The 17,818-nt window shown below is 33.1% G+C and overlaps 1 protein-coding gene across 1 annotated transcript; it reads right to left on the reverse strand.

The window, feature by feature from the left end:
- Positions 1–1,149: 1,149 nt before the first annotated feature.
- Positions 1,150–17,731, reverse strand: LOC133174322 (importin-11-like). Its single transcript, XM_061309416.1, has 26 exons — positions 17,410–17,731; positions 16,912–17,012; positions 16,682–16,754; positions 16,123–16,326; positions 15,599–15,728; positions 15,020–15,127; positions 14,764–14,834; positions 14,287–14,386; positions 13,972–14,061; positions 13,707–13,862; positions 13,566–13,606; positions 13,164–13,302; positions 12,311–12,416; positions 11,768–11,931; positions 11,462–11,502; positions 11,279–11,344; positions 10,743–10,907; positions 9,705–9,897; positions 9,230–9,309; positions 8,736–8,816; positions 6,509–6,604; positions 5,253–5,366; positions 4,437–4,558; positions 4,215–4,316; positions 3,211–3,289; positions 1,150–1,780 (listed from the first exon to the last, which is right to left on the reverse strand). Exons 1-26 carry the CDS (start codon positions 17,545–17,547, stop codon positions 1,625–1,627), a joined length of 2,916 nt encoding a protein of 971 aa, XP_061165400.1. The 5' UTR covers positions 17,548–17,731; the 3' UTR covers positions 1,150–1,624.
- Positions 17,732–17,818: the final 87 nt, after the last annotated feature.

Consider the following 17,818-nt stretch of genomic DNA (forward strand, 5'->3'; position numbering starts at 1 on the left):
AAATTAGCATGAATGATGATGTATCTAGAGATGGACAGTTCCAGACTTACTTTGGATTCTGAATCTAATATTGATGGATATTAATCTTGGAATGTACACTAACTAGGAAAAAAAATATGATGTGAGATTTACCTTACTTATAGATAACATTCGTTGAGGTGAGCTTAGTAATCTTTGATTACCTATGTTTTCACTACCTGTTCCATTTGGCTCCCAACAGTTTGCCTGCTGAATGCCCATGAGTAGAGGAATTTTCAAAGACAGAATGTGTTTTCAATATGACAAACTAAGCCCACCCTAATGCCAGAGCCATAGACCCACCACAGTAAATCACTTTTAATTTGAGAGAACTTAATTTTCAAGTAATTACACAAGATTGTCTGCTTGCAAAATTTCATTCTAGCGTATATTTGCATTATCAAAGATTATATACAACAATAATAAAAATTCATGAAAAACAATACCAAAGAAATATCTTGTGAAAATAAGGTATTGCAAAAATTTAGTTATCGACCATAACAGTATTTTGGTAAAAGATTAAAGAGTTAATCATAATCATGCAATCAGTTTTTGCCTGTTGGAGGTCCATGAGTAAAGAAGATTTTATAAGATGTAATGCATTTACTGTACATGTATATTTATTTACTAACTTGAAACCACCCTAGAACCCTAATATAGGGCTCCTTGCTTATTTTACTTATGCCAACAGTTTGCTATCCTGAAAGTAAAGAAGAAGAATTTTTTTTTAAAGATTTCATTAATTAAGATGGCTTTGGCCCTATTCCTTAGGCACCAGTGAGACAGGCCATAAATTTCACAATTTCTGCCCCCCTTTTAGGCTTTTCCATCTATGCTATATACCAAAATCGATTGAAATTGGTTTAGGGGTTCCAGACAAGAAGCTGAAAATGTTCAAAGTTCACAACTGCTGAACAATGCATAATGCAAGGTGCTAGACGGTGGACAAAAAAGTTCACAGATAGCAATAGGTCACCTGAATGATTCATGTCCCTCTAAGTACTACACTGTTTTGTAGATTCAATATGATTAGGCCTGTGATAAAAATTATTTTGTCTCATTTCTAAATATGGGTATATGTATAATAAATCTATAAAAACTTTTCTTAACATAAAATACTTATCACATGAATTGGTTTTTTGTCTTTTATTGAAGCATTTTAATTTTGAAAACACACTGTAACAATTTGAAAGAAGTCGCAGAAAAGAACTTTAAATAACAACAAGCAATGATAACATTGGTATTACATATTGGGTCCCAGGTAAAAAGTTCCTGGCACTTTACTCCCATTACTATACACACAAAATGCTTTCAAAACTTCTCACATACAAGTAAACATGTACATGTGAAATGGATTATCGTACAACAGACAAAAGCCTGGGGCAGATCATGAAGAAATATTATGTTAACACTTGAAGCAGTTAAAAATGACCCCCCAAATTTCCAATTTCCTGGAAAAAATGTATTTTAAAATACCGGTATTCAGACTTTGCTAGACTCCTTGAGTCAGCGCGTGTTCACATACAGTGTATGATGTAAGAAAGTAATCCAAGCACCATAATTCTATAAGAAGTAAATCATCACTATGGAAACAAGGTATCCATGACTACCTAGTAAACGCTGTCAGCTGTTGGACAATTTCTGGGTCAACCTGGTTCATCAGAAGGTCAAACTTTTCCCCTCGCTGTTCTTTACACAGATGTAGCTGAGAGATGAGGAAATCCTTCAGGGGGACTGTATGGACTGGGTCCTGTTTAGACAGCTGGAAAGAAAAGGGCATTGAGCTTAATATAAAGTTGATTTGGAATTAATGAAACCATAGATTTATTCTGGTTATAGCATATTCTTGACTCATTTTATTGACATATGTGTAAATTATGCACTAACTCAAAGAAGTTTCAGTTAGCATGTGCTGATTTTAAGATAAATGAATGAGACAACTGAATCAGGAAGAAATTATGCTTCACTCCCATAAAAATGGATATTTATGAATAAAAACTGACTCCATGAAAATTTGATGTTTATCTGATGTTAATGTATTGAAGTTTAGTTTTTGATAACATTTTGATATTTGCCTGATGTTTACATTTTGAAGTTTACCTGGTGTTTACATTTCTGATGTTTACCTGATGTTTACTTATCTGACATTTACCTGGTGTTACATTTCTCATGTTTACCTGGTGTTTACCTTTCTGATGTTCATCTGGTGTTTACGTTTCTCATGTTTACCTGGTGTTTACATTTCTCATGTATCTGATGTTTATGTTTATGATGTTTACCTGGTGTTTACATTTCTCATGTTTACCTAGTGTATACATCTCTGATGTTTACATTTCTGATGTTTACCTGGTGATTACGTTTCTGATGTTTACATAGTGTTTACCTTTTTCATGTTTACCTGGTGTATACATCTCTGATGTTTACATTTCTGATGTTTACCTGGTGATTACGTTTCTGATGTTTACCTGGTATTTACCTTTCTGACATTTACCTGGCATTTACATTTCTGATTTTTACCTAGTGTTTATCTTTCTGACATTTACCTGGTGTTAATGTTACTCATATTTACCTGGTGTTTACGTTTCTCATGTTTACCTGGAGTTTACCTTTCTGTTGTTCATTTGGTGTTTACATTTCTCATGTTTACCTGGTGTTTACATTTCTCATGTTTACCCGGAGTTTACCTTTCTGATGTTCATCTGGTGTTTATGTTTCTCATGTTTACCTGGTGTTTACGTTTCTGACATTTACCTGGTGTTTACATTTCTCATGTTTACCTGGTGTTTACATTTCTCATGTTTACCTGGTGTTTACATTTCTCATGTTTACCTGGTGTTTATGTTTCTGACATTTACCTGGTGTTTACATTTCTGACATTTACCTGGTGTTTACATTTCTGACATTTACCTGGTGTTTACATTTCTCATATTTACCTGTTGTTTCATTTCTCATGTTTACCTGGAGTTTACCTTTCTGATGTTCATCTGGTGTTTATGTTTCTCATGTTTACCTGGTGTTTACGTTTCTGACATTTACCTGGTGTTTACATTTCTCATGTTTACCTGGTGTTTATGTTTCTGACATTTACCTGGTGTTTACATTTCTGACATTTACCTGGTGTTTACATTTCTCATGTTTACCTGGTGTTTACATTTCTCATGTTTACCTGGTGTTTACATTTCTGACATTTACCTGGTGTTTACGTTTCTCATGCTCTACCTCCTCCTCCTCTGTCTCAGTCCCCTGATCTGTATCACTGATCACCAGGGAACTACAAAACAATTAACAATTTTGCTCTCTGTACTATTTTATTACATTTTCAACAGTGAAATACTGTAATTTATTTATTGAAGAGAAGTGATACTTTGTCATAGTGTGAAAGAATATCAAAATGATATTCTGTCACAGTGTGAAAGAATATAGGAAGTGTGGCAAAACTCCTTCCCTTTACGAAACGTACTCCCTGGCCTGTTGAAAAATAAAGAGAGTAAATAAACCATTTTGACAGAGACTAACACTGGCAAAGTTTCTCTATATATGTTGTTGAAAGCTATGTTTACAATGTTTTCAATCTCACAATCACTTAGCTATGACATCTCAATCGCACAACTAAGACATCACATCCAATGACACTATGTTACGAAAAGGCAAAGGGAAAAACAAAGAAAATGTAATAAAAACAAAATTCAATATTTAGTAGTTGTCGTGCTTGACACTCATGAAAATATAAAAAAATCCTGTCCACCCATGAAATAAATTCCACATTCAACTACAAAACACTAACTATCCTCTGTGTATATGAATACAATAAAACATGTGAAGTTTTGCTTTTTTTATAGACATAATTCCTAATATTCTTTATATTCATGATATGTTTGAAAACTTAAGGGAATAAAAATCACTGTAAGTGTGAATTCATAAAAAGCATGTATGTTATAAGCGTGTGTTACTTATTATCATTTTTGAAAATAGTGTGACACTTTCAATTTGAAAAGTCCTACAAAAACTTTTTTTAAAAAGTGTTATTTGTGTGATAGGCAAAGATGATTTGTTCAATGTAACACAAAAACAAGGACAAGAAAGCCACTGTATTAACAGTAACATGAACAAGAAATACAAAATATAGAACTGGTAACCTAGGTAAGTCAGAGGTGAGAGATATAATTTGAAATATCTCTTTAGAAAGGGGAGCTTACTCTAGCTGTAACAGAGGATCATCGTCAACTGGTATTCTAGTCACATCGTGTAACACACCCACACACAGAGTAACAATCCCCGCAAACTTCTCATCCACCAGACTGTCAAAAAAGAAAATTTCTATCAGTAACAAAATTCTACCATAGTTCAGTAATTCAACAGAACCCTTTAAGTTTGCTTTAAACAAGTTTTACATGGATATAATAAATCTGATTGGATACCTGGAGTTCACAGAGAGTAATGAAGCCAGAGCCAAAGCAGACAGTTTTCTCCTCTCTGGCTGTGTAATGTAATCCATATTGTCAAACCAGATGTCCAGTAGAGCCCCAAACAAAGTGTTCACCTGGAAAAAAACACATAAGAATCCTTGATTTGTTGGAGGATGCTTAGTGTTTAATTGTCCCTGCAACTGTCGACCCTTTGTGAAACACTGTACATGTACTTGTTTATGCATGTACAGTCAAATCTTCATATCTAAAACTGGGTAGGAAGATAAAAAAAAAATTCCAAATGTCTATAGATTCAAGATATTGAGGTTAAAATACAGTCAAATCTTGTTATCTCGAACTCGATGGGACCGAAAAAAAAAATTCTGGATATCCAAGTACCCCGTATTCGAGATATCAAGATTATATATAAAGAATAGTTGGTAGGGACTTCCAGTTCACTTTATTCAAGATATCAGTGTTTGAGATAGCAAGTTCAACTGTACATAAAAAAAGAACTGTAGACATACTCTTTTTCTATGATGGATTAATTTACATTATGTACACAATCACAAATGTTCCAGCATACTTCAAGTGCATATAAGAAACATAATGGCAATCTAAGAAATTTTTTACTCATGGATTAAGCCAAAATTGTGATTCTACAGAACTATAAGCCCGTAGAAAAGAAGGATGTTTACAGTATTCAAGATATCATGATCAAGATACCAAAGTTTAAATGTATTTTTCAACATGAAAACCATTTTGCTTTTAAATCTCCAATTCATCAAAAAATAGAAAAAAACATGTATTTTTTCCTGCTACACTCACTTCCTCCTGGTACTGGGGCGCCATCTGCTGGAGAAGTTTCCACATGAACTCTTGATTCTGAAGGACAATTCTCCCAAACAGAGTCAAGTTCATGGAGACCAACATAGACTGGTTCTATAAAGAGAAATGTCAACCTCACAAAAAGGAATACTCAGCAAAGTCCTATCTCTGGGCATTTTCTATGAATTATTACTATCCAATCATTTTAATTTCTGGTGGTCAAAGATTGAGGGTAACCAAAGTTTACCGATTCGTTGCAATGTAATTTTGAAGAAGACAGATTCAATGAATCAGTATGTTGACAAAGCTATCTTTTGTGGGGATGTGAATTAGTGTGTGAAGATGACCATGAAGTTCACAAATGTTGGGACCCTACGAACAGTAAATCAGGAATAGATAATTGTGCACTGCAGAATTACCGTATATACTCGCCTATAAGTCGGTCCGCCTATAACATGTATAAGTCGGTTGCATTTTTTAAGCTTACATTAAATGGATTGACCTGCTATAATACCAATATTCTTTATAACTCGCCTATAAGTCGGACAAGGACTTTTGGACCAAAGTTTAACTCCCAAAAAACAGACTTATAGGCGAGTATATACGGTAACATTATGGCAGTTCTTGGTTCCCTATGATCAGCTTACTGTGTCTGTAATTTTGTTCATGTTTCTTTAAAGAAAGTCCTCTGACAAATAAAAATTAAAAATTTACCTTCTCGTTCTACTTATCAGGACCACAGAACCATTTTTCTTACTGTAAACATGGATATTTTTATGGGGTAAAATTTTGCAATTTCCATGGAACAAAGCATTTTTGCAGAAGTTAAAGAATTTACAAAATGTTTCGAATCATTGTTTAGTATGGTACATTGTACCTTATATGAAATCATTCATGTGTTATAAATTTTGCAGAACTTTACAAATCGCAGAATTCACAAACGAATTACCCCCACACAAACATTTCCACTTTTACAGTAATCTGAAATAGATTTCTCAGGAAAAGTTTATATTATTTAATGTACATATAAAGAGGGATTTTGGACAGAAACATTAGTTAATAAGGCACTTCCCTACATTTGGACAAAATTTATAGACTATTTCCTGGACAGCAGACATAGATGGCGACAGATCATGTACTTGGTTGACTTATTCAAGAACAGATGAACAGTCAGTTCATTCTAGCATACATGTGTATGCTTGTATACATTTCATGTGGTTGCATTTAAACAAAAAAAAAATCCAATAAAGTTTCACCTTGTCTTTTAGAATTGAATCCACTATTGAAACAAACATGGTCAAGAATATATCTGGTCCTTCCTTTGGAAATAATTTTAACGCTACTTCAACTACCTAAAAATAAAATAAAGAACAGAACACATGTACATCACTGATCATACATACTTTTAGATGGTTTGACCACTTTACCTTCAGATTTATTGTAAGTTAAAACAAAAGACATTGCCACCAGAGACTTACGCGGGTATGTTAAGGCTACACCCAGAGATATCCTACTTGCCTTTACAATATGACGTCATAGTTAGCTGTATGACGTGAACCTTACAAATAATGATTTCTTAAAATCTATATTTAAAGTTTAATTTCAGGTCCAAGAAATGAATTGAATCATTCAAAAACATAATATAAACTAAATCTTGTCGTTTTTGGGTGGTATAAATAGCTAAGTATTTATCACGGGGGTTAAATACCAAACCCATGACGTCATAAGTATTGATCAAATATTTGCCGAGTGAAAATGAAACGTGACGAGAATTCATCAAAACAAATATATGAAATAGGAGTTTTAAAGCATATACCGTGGATGTTATGTGTGATTCATAAGGAATCAAAGATTATGAATCAGGTAGGCTGTTATATTATTATCATGTTTTCTTGTAAGGAACACGGGCAGTGCTTTGAAATCCCGATCAGCCTTTCCTCTGTCGCAATATAACAACAAAGATGCAAAAGTTCAACACTACGCCGCATACTGTGAAACATAATTTTTGTTTGTATCAAAAGCTTGTATTCTATAGTACTTGGAAAGTGCTGCTAGAATCTTGTGGTTAACATAAATTGATGACAATTCCTTGATCGTATGTATAAAATGTAAAAATTTTGGTAAGGTTTCATGCGAAACTTTGGAATATTTTTTTCTGTGTTTGGAGAGTAGGGTTCTAGCAGCACTTTTCATGGTCCAGTGATGGTTTTACATAATCATTTTCACAAAAAGAAATGAATTATCCCCGGGGTAGTGTTGAACTTTTCACTTTTTCATTAAGGCAATTTTTCTATTTATAGACGTCACGTGATGACGTCGTAGTGGAGTGCTTCTTTAAGCCAAAGACTCAATGACGTCTATACAATGGATAATAATAGTAAATGTTTTATCTATGGCTTTTCCGATTTATCAATGTTACATTTTACAAAAAAAGTCTAAATTCGCAGAAATATGATCTGTGTACTGCCTTAACGTACCCGCGTAAATACCAAAGATTCAGAACTCTGCCATTAAAATGTTTATTTACTAAAATATGATTGTGATGGTCCCAGCAAATTACTTCTTATTGGTTGTGTATGTCAATCTAAAGTTAAATTAACATTAATTTTATTATATACTGTAAACCAACTATAATTCGCGTCATTTTTTATCCGCGATTCGTCAGTTTGAAATCAATCCGCAACGATTAATTTTCGCAACAGAAGAATTATTCTATACAAATACAAAGCAAAATAAATGGTTCGCAATGATTAATATTCGTGAATTAAAGAAGGTCACAAAACTTGTGAATATTTCTCACACACGAATAAAAGTTGGTTTACATTATACTGTGGTCAGGGTTTATTTTAATTCATGGGTTTGCAAAAATTTGCTTGTTTGTGGGGACGTAATTTTGTGGGTTTCTCATTTACACAAGAGATTAAATGAATCAGTATGTTTACATAATAAACGTTCGTGCGGATGTAAATTCATGGGTATGGGTGACCCACGAAATCCACAAACATTGGTCTCCCATGAACAATAATTATTCCACAGTAGGTGTATGAATTTTAAAGTTTTAAAACTACATACTGATTGTTAAATGCAAACTAGGCAAATTATAGTGGCCAATGATCAAAAGTTGGCAAAATCTGAGATATGGTTCATCATGGGTCACCTGTTGGTATTTTTGATTTCTCCTTTGTAATCCATGTAAATGAAGAAATTTCAAATTACAAAAATATAACATTCTGAATAGTTTTTTAACATGAATAAAAAGGTTCCTCTTCATTATCCTTGAAAGTTTTAAAGATTTATGTGATTTAAACGGAGTGAGATTTGAAAAGGGTAAACAATAGGGCATACAAGAAATATTTAGATTTCGGACAGATACGAATCTCTGATATTCATGTCTCTGATGCCACTGATCAAATTTTATTCCAGTGTAAAATCAAAAATATACTTGTATTGAATTATTTTCACTCCAGATTCATAAGTACATACCCGTAATATTAATATCTGTCCATCTTCTCGAATGTCTTTCATTAAGCCATGTAGAGACGACGCAAGACTGTTACAAAAATGCTGGAGAAAAAATTATTCTTTAGTATGGTACATGTAAATTCATATTAGTTTTGCTGGACTGGTACTTACATGTATCAACAATGATCTAAGTTTAATATTGTTTGAAAACTTAAGTATGGTACGTTTAACTTCAGATTTTCAGTGGGTGCTAGATTATTTACATGTATTAACAATGATTGCTAAATATTGTTTGAAAACGTTAGTATGGTACATGTAATTTTGATGTCATACCATTACTCATAAATGATATATGCATTGTTATACTACTTACATGTACTAAGTATTGCTATTGTACTTAATATGTACTAAGTATTGTTATAGTATTTACATGTACTAAGTATTGTTATAGTATTTACATGTACTAAGTATTGTTATTGGACTAAATAAGTACTAAGTATTGTTATTGTACTTACATGCATGAATTGTTGAGGACACAAGAGAAGATATGCCTCAATGATCTTTAAACAGGTCCTTAGGTTCTCAGTTCCCATTTCTACAGATACATATATAATTCTTGAAGCAGTACAAATTCTCATTTGTAAGATTTCAAACTTAAATCCCAAATCAAATATTGTTCCTTTGACCTCATACAATTTTTTTAAAACTATGTATGTATTTTTCTTGTTATTTTTAAAAAGAAAGTGCTGACTGAAAAAAGCATAAAAGTGTAAAACATTCTTAAATGTTAGATCATGTAAAAAAAAAAGTATATCCAATAAATTCTTTACAAAACAAAAGCAGTCTTAATAGAACTGATTCTCCAGGGCCAAACCTCATAATACATGTACATGTATTTGAAATTCTGCACTGGATAGCATTTCAAAAAATGCACCAAATAAGCTGGTCTGGTTTGAATAACACTGGTGATTAAACTAACACTGAAATTACCCAGCAGTCCTGGCATGTTTCTGTATAGTTGTAGGAGATTGTCATTGGGAGCTGGGGAATTTTTGACGGTCTCTAACCACAGGTCTAACCCATCCTCTGCTAGGTAAACATGCTGGTCCTGTGTAACATCTGTACTGATCTGAATGACAGGCAGGAGGAACTCGTACACTGTTGTACACGTCGACCCAAAGCCCTGAAAATGCCAACATTGTTCAATGATACTCTGATTAATCAATGGGTGACCAGAAGTCGCTGATTAGACTGTAGCTCTACTGTTTTGTACTTTTCATAGAGGAAGAGGGAAATTTCACCTAGACTACTATGATTTTTTTTGGGTTTTACATTTACAGAATTATGTGTTTCAATTTTTTAAACTTGCAAAAAACTGTAGGAGGAATAGCATTTTAAAAGAATTTTACAAATCAAAATCAAATGTAACCAGCGACGGAGAAAAAATGTGCTGAACCAGACCAGGACTTGAACACAGGTCCATTGAATCACTAATCAGGTCCCCCGCCAACTGAGCTATCTGGCCACAGGCAATAAAACCTGTCTGACCACCACATGAGTAAAGAGAATTATGTATATTGGTGTATACTGGTGTACTTTACTTAATTGAAATCAGACCAAATTATAGGAAAGGTAGTGATTTGAAAGATATTCACTGAAATTTCTGTTCTTAGTAACCTTGGCAGCTCCATTCATCAAACTACCATATGTATCTTGCTTAGTCTACTGGTGTACCAAGTCTTACTGAAATTGGATCAGAACTGTATAAGAAGTACCACTGTTAAGACAGACAGACAGCTACTAAAGAGTTGTATGATGCACACTATTATTGCATTAGGTCTTTTGGTCTATCACTAGTAGAGCTGTATAAAGACAAAACAGCTTCTTCACGATAGAAAGATGCTCCTACTAGTACAGTGTAGTGAATGAAAATGGATGCTGTTGGTTATGCAGTAAATGCACAGTTGACTATTACACTTTGCTACAACCTTGACATTTTGACTCTTTGTGATGAAAACATACATGTACCTTGACTAAATGCACCAATGTTGTCAGGATAGCACACTTCAGCATGTTATGCTCCTGAGCCTCCTGCCACAAAATCTGTAGATATTGGAGGAGGGAACTAGCATAGGGTTTGATCTGGCCACCAGTCCGCTCAATCAAGAAAGATATCACATGTAAAACCTGCATCTGAGGAATAAAGAATCAAGGTTTGTATTCATGGTATGAAATTGTAGAATGCTGTTTACATCTTAAGCACATTTATTTTCATCTTGCTTTTTTATGATTTTTTTTTTTTTTGCATACTGTAAAAGTCCTTTTTTCCACAGGGTCAAAATTCATCAAATCTCTGTTCCATCCGTGGGAAGAAAATTACGCGGATTTTTTAAGATTGCCTCTATATGCCTTACATGTAGTGATGTAAATGCATTTTAACTTTTTCAGTATGCTACGACAAATTTCCACAAAAAATTTGTGACCACATACATAGTGTAAATTATACATGTACGTGAACTTTTCTAGAAAACAGTTGTAAATCTATATCTACTACATGTATTTACCTTTGTATCACATTCCTGCACTTCCTTTAGGAGATCAAACAACAGAGAAAACATGGAATCCAAATACTGAAACAAAGAGACATGTTCATTAGTTCATCATCATTAAAAAAAATTTTGAATCTTTTGTTCATGTTTTTTTCCTTTATTTTATTAATTTTAACAATTTTAAAATTTTATACTCACTGGTAAGAACTGTTCTACACTGAATTCAAAATCATCTACAGGTAAATTTAGTTAAGAAAAGTAAGGATTTACATGTGCATGTTTTCCTTTTTTACTAGACATGCCTTAAAATATTATTTAAATTTAGTTAAAGGGAAAAAAAAAGAATCTTTTGTTTTGTGTTTATGAGGCGATAACCAACTTTGATAACTCCTTAAATATCACAATGCTTTTTGAGACTATGCAATCTCGTTATGAGAGTATAATCCGGGATTATTATTATTGACACAACACTGACAAATTTTATATATTATGAGTTAAGGATATCAGTTTTCAGAGTCATGGCTGACTCGATTCTGACAACCAAGTCTTCTGATTGGTTCAGGAGAGAGATGATGGCCTGGTACAAGGTGGGGCGCAGAGAGAAGGACATTTTGACCCCGACCCAATGTGCACACAGCCAGATTATCCTCCGGTGTATTATCCGGTAACTGAAGGTAAATATGCAACAAGATAATGATTTATCAAGGAAAAGGGTATAAATTTTTCAATTTTTAAAATGTTGAGGATTCAGAATTTACCAGTGGAAGGGTAAAGATTATTTTCCAAACAATCAATAACAGTATTACATGTAGTACTGTAAGTACCAATTTTTCGTGACACCTTATTTTCATAAGATGTACATCAAGTATTTATAAGCAAGACAGAATTTTCATGAATTCTGGTTAATATTGTATGTAATCTACACTACTAAATATACATCTGTAGATGTGAGAATGAAAATTTCCGGAGCAGATTGTCTCGCGTAATTACAGGAAAATAAAGTTCTCACGAATAAAGGGATTTACAGTAAAGTTCTTAACCACTTACTTTTGATGCTTTATATTGAGTTCTTGAAGAAGCTCTGAAGAGAACCATTTGTCAAAATCCACATCATCGAACAGATCAAAGGCTGAGAGACCAACTGCATTATACACTGAAATTATCAAAATCATCATCATTGTCATCATCCACATCATTAAAACAGATCAAAGGCTGAGAGACCAACTGCATTATACACTGAAATTATCAAACAAATCATCATCATTGTCATCAACAACATGATCAAACAGATCAAAAGCTGAGAGACAAAATGCATTATACACTGAAATTATCAAACAAATCATTGTCATTGTCATCAACAACATTATCAAACATATCAAAAGCTGAGAGACAAAATGCATTATACACTGACATTATCAAACAAATCATCATCATTGTCATCAACAACATTATCAAACAGATCAAAAGCTGAGAGACAAAATGCATTATACACTGAAATTATCAAACAAATCATTATCATTGTCATCACCAACATCATCAAACAGATCAAAGAATGAGAGACCAACTGCATTATACACTGAAATCATCAAAACCATCATCATTGTCATCAACAACATCATCAAACAGATCAAAAACTGAGGGACCAAATGCATAGTACAATGAAATCATCAAAATCATCATTGTTGTTATCAGCATCATCAAACAGATCAAAGGCTGAGAGACCAACTGCATTATACACTGAAATCATCATTATTGTCATCATCCACATCATCAAACAAATCAAAAAATGAGAGACCAACTGCATTATACACTGAAATCATCAAACAGATCTTCATCATTGTCATCACCAATATCATCAAACAAAAGTCATTAAAAATAAATCCCAGAACTCAGATTGTACCTGCATCTTTACTGAGAATCCCAATCATGTCCTCAGGATCACATGGTGCCTGTACGGCTTGTACAAGTTCAAGGACAACAGGGCTCAAGGACGCTCTGAATTCCTTAAACAGGGTAAGATACAGCACTTCAGAGCTGGGCTGCAAAATAAATGCAATCTTATTATGTCCTGCTTTTGCATCAAACAAGACAAAAAATTCAATGTATAATTAATACAACAGTGCTGTTCAAAGAATTATCAGGAGAAATGATTGGCATTAAAGAGGCAGGATGCATCATGGCAATTTTAGATACTTTTTCTACCTCCTGACAAAGGAGATGATTAGTACATTTGAAGATAATGTTCTGTACCAGTCGTTTACAACCCTGCTTCCTTAAATTAAATATGAATAAATGGACATACTCTAAGTGAATACTTGTAGGAATCTCCACCTTCTTCTAAACCTGCAAACAATTAAAAAATAAATTCAACTTGACCAAAAAGAAAATAAATATTACATTTATAGAAGTAATCCCACTTACAGTGATGATTAGATGTACTCACAGAAACCCTCTGGATCAGCGTCCCAGTGACTAAGATCTTCTGACGTTAACAGGAAGTACTGTGAGATGAGACGGCGACAAATCTCACGTAGCGTACCATAATGAAAAAAATCCATCTTAATTTTATATGCTGCCATTTTGACAGCATCAGTTTGTTCTGAAAACACAGGAAAATTCATTGCAGTACTATAAATAAGCAATTCTTTTAAAAAAAAACAAAATAATTTACAGAATATAGTTTCAACTTCACTAGTTTCTACCAGTACCTGGAGATTTCATTGGTCTGTACACATCACTGGATAGAATTCCCTTCATCAAATTAAAACAGTTTACTGTGAACCTCTCAAACAGCAAACCTGAAGTAAAGTTAAAGCAATGAGATCATGAAGAACAGTTAACATATACATGTAGGTGTTCATGACATCAATGCATTTGCTAATTATACATTGTATTCTAGTCCTCATCACAAGTATAAAATGAATACAAAAAAAAACCCATGTCACAACTTTTGACCAAACACTCAGATCAAAAAATATTAATAGCTGTCTTGAATCTTATTTTTTTCCATACTTTTATTTTACCTTTTTCTGACATGGAAAAATTATAGGTGACCACAAACTCTAGAGTTGGTCTGATCAGCTGTATAAATGAGATAGGATGGATGTCCAGTAAATCTAACAACTGAAAAAGAAAACATTTCACCCTGACAAGTTTAAGGCACATTCATAGACATTATTATCATTTTCTCCTTGGAAAATCTATCCCAAGACTATACAGCAATGCTAGATTTTCTTATGGTAATATTAATTAAGATTCATTAGCCCTCTGTTCACTCATTCAAATGTTGTTTTAAAATGTTGCTTTAATGCTTATGATCTTCCAAAAAAATGTACTTTATAAGTAAAATTCAAACAACTTTTGCATAGCTTGCAGGGCAAAAATGGACCAAAATAAAAGCATTTAAATTTGACAGATTTATAAAGGAATAATAGAAATTTATACCATTAAGAGTTATCTCTCTTATCAGAGGGTCAATGCACCTTAATACCCCTACTTACAATTTTAGTAATCAGAAGAATCATTTTCTGACATTTTTCAAGAACTTGGTGATTCCCCCACATACTCTGTCCTAAAAATAGACCAAAAAAAAAATAAAAGAAATTTAAAATGAGAGAAAATGATAGAGTAAGGGAGGTAATTCTATAACAAAATCAAGGTCAAGTAAGAAAACAAAGTATACAAAATAAATTGTTGTTTACAAACCGATAGGTTAATTTGTTGCATTTAATTAGCATATTTGAATTCACTACTTACTAAATCCCAGGACCTGCTTCAGTCTGACAAATATCTGGTTTAAGAAGCTGGACATATCTTGGTTAGTCGAAGGATCTTTGGTGCCGTAAACAATCTGTTTTCTGATGACTAACAAAACACAAACATTTACAATAATTAAAAACATTTCAAACAAAGACAGCTATCATTATTCTGTTCTGAATTTTCATATATTACAACATTCAACACTTTAGACAGGTATAAGTAATTATGAAAACTATTGCTGTCTTTTGTCTTTAAGTAAATACTGTGGTTTCACTAATTTTAGAGGGGGTAAAATTTTGTAGTTTTGGCAAAAAATAGAATTTTCATGATAAATTTTTGTGGACAGCAACCTCATCTTATTCTACAGTTACAGGTGTTAGTCAAATTTTTAGCTCATTGGTCAGTTACATGTACATCTTGTATGTCTACCTCGACCACTAAAATTGGTTTTCACAATGAAAATTGATGAAATCACAGTTAACACATGTAAAAAAAAAACTTAAGTTATCTTCTTAAACTATGTATGACATTCATACACATTTACATTGAAAGACAGAAATCTTTACAGAATCTTACTTTTACAAGACAGGTTTGCCCTATCCATTGCGGGTCCCATTTCATCACTATGGACTTGTGAGAGTTCAGCAAATAGGTCAAGATCTCTGATCCAAAGTCCATAAACAAAGCCAAATATCTCACCAGTCAGCTAAAACCATCAAATAAAAATGACAGTCCATCAGGATATATGAAACTCCAAAAATAAAAATCATGAAAAGGGAACAACGTGTACAGTAAAACCTCGTTATCTCGAACTCAATGGGACTGAGAAAAAACTTTGAGATATCTGAGGATTTAAGATGTCCTGGGTAAAATATGTAAAATAAGGGGTTGGGACTTCCAAATCACTTTGACATATCCATAATATTCGAGACATCAGTGTTTGAGATACTGAAATTCAACTGTATATCTGTCATGCAAAAAAAAAAAAAGAAGAAAAAAACATGGTAAATATGTATTTTAACAAACTTACGATATACTTGTTGCAGGTTTTACTTTTGGAATCTTATGTGACTATAAATAAAATAAAATATAAAACTTGCTTCCTCAAACAGCTTTCTATCAGGTGGCAGTCTTTTAGAGGCCAGAGTTTTTGTCACATGATGAAGAATGAGAAGCGCTCTCTCCTGGATAAGTAGGTCCTCACAACGGACAGCTTGGAAAAGTGCAGGAAGCAGAGAATTCCAGTTACGGGGGCAATCCAATCGCGCAATCTTAGAAATCAAGACAGCCAGTTGTGTGGCGATCTGAAAATTTATAAACAAATCTATATTAATGTCAAAAGCTATTGTCTATCACCAATAAAATTGTTCCTTTCTTCTCCTTTAGTTTGAAATTTGGATGGATGCTTAGTGATGTGACTGACTTCCAAACTAATTTCCTTTCAATCCATATTTCAAACCCAACAAAAAAGATTGACTTTTATGGATTACCGGTAATCTCAAAGTGAGTTGGGGAAAATACAAATTTTGATTCCTCATTCTGAGGAAAGAACATAAGCACTTTAAAAATAAATATTACTTAAGTACTGATCATGTATATATTTCTTTATAAAGGACCTTTTTACAATGCCTGGATTTGTGTGGTATTTAAGAAGTATACCTGTGGAACTGGCTCTGAAAAATTGGAAATCAGCTTGGACTTAAGTCTCTCCTTTTCATCTTCGGACATGGCACTGACAATGAAATTTAAAGAAATTTAATTGTTTCATCATTATAGTTAAGGATAATACTAATTTGTTAATAATGTGTAACAGCTTTTGAAGCAGCAGTTGCTGTGTTAAATTTAAAGCTTACTGATAGATTGTCATAGTTGTGATTTATTTATCTTACTTTGGGGCCGTTTTCCTCCAATAGCGTTCCACTCCATTCTTACAATACAACACTGCTAACCATCTCACATTTATGCTGATATTGTGATTGGAAAATATCTCCTAAAAAAGCATTTTTTTTTTGTATGCACATGTACAATTAAAGAATCTTTAATTTGTAATATTCAGTGTACATGCAATGAGGATTTTAATTTTTGATACAAGAAATTAGAAAAACCAAACACTTACAGGCTAGATAATATACTTTTTTCCAAACATGAGACTGACATTTGTGGCAGTAAATATTCATGTTCTCTTATTTCTTTTTAATAAAGGTGACCGTTCAATAGTTCTTAGAAGTTTCATCAGGACTTCAATCAAATACTGACATTACTTTTAAGGTAATTAACAATAATTTTGCTCAGACAGAGTGGGAGCTTTGAATTCAACACATTTCAAAATAAATCACTCATCTGCGAATCAAGTTAAAGCTAAAATACTTAAATAGTTTAATGCTTACACTTAAAATAGTGTAGAATCCTGGTTGTGTTTCCCATTGCTGAAGTTGGCGTTCTGCAGGCTTAAGAACATCGGCATTCTGGCAACAAGCATTAGTCAAGGTCTCTAAAACCAGAGGACCAGAGCTTGAAAGATCCATTTCTATCAGACTGATCTCTCCATATTAAAACAAACACATGCTTAATTATGGAGACTTCCAAGTTCTAACGTAGATGACCATGCGAGTTTGCATGACCTCAGTATTTAAAACGAATGACTTAAGCTAGTTTCACAATAAGTGGCAAATTAATGTAAAATTAGATGGCTGTGTAACTAGAAAAAAAGAATGAATTATGAAATGTTGACTATCCCATGGGGGCCGCCATTTTTAAATAGTAAAATATTCGATTTGGAAACGTATTTTGTTCCGG

The sequence above is a fragment of the Saccostrea echinata genome, unplaced genomic scaffold, assembly GCF_033153115.1.
Source record: "Saccostrea echinata isolate AGI-Se365-2 ecotype Australia unplaced genomic scaffold, CSIRO_AGI_Sech_v1 ptg000002l, whole genome shotgun sequence".
NCBI lineage: Eukaryota > Metazoa > Mollusca > Bivalvia > Ostreida > Ostreidae > Saccostrea > Saccostrea echinata.

Coding starts and splice junctions, on each gene's coding strand:
- LOC133174322 (XM_061309416.1), bottom strand. CDS start 17,547: ATGGATCTTTCAAGCTCTGGTCCTCTGGTTTTAGAGACCTTGACTAAT. Junction 11,503..11,767: donor AGCCATGACTCTGAAAACTG/ATATCCTTAACT, acceptor AACTAAATTTAC/CTGTAGATGATTTTGAATTC. Junction 4,317..4,436: donor TTACTCTCTGTGAACTCCAG/GTATCCAATCAG, acceptor CTTTTTTGACAG/TCTGGTGGATGAGAAGTTTG.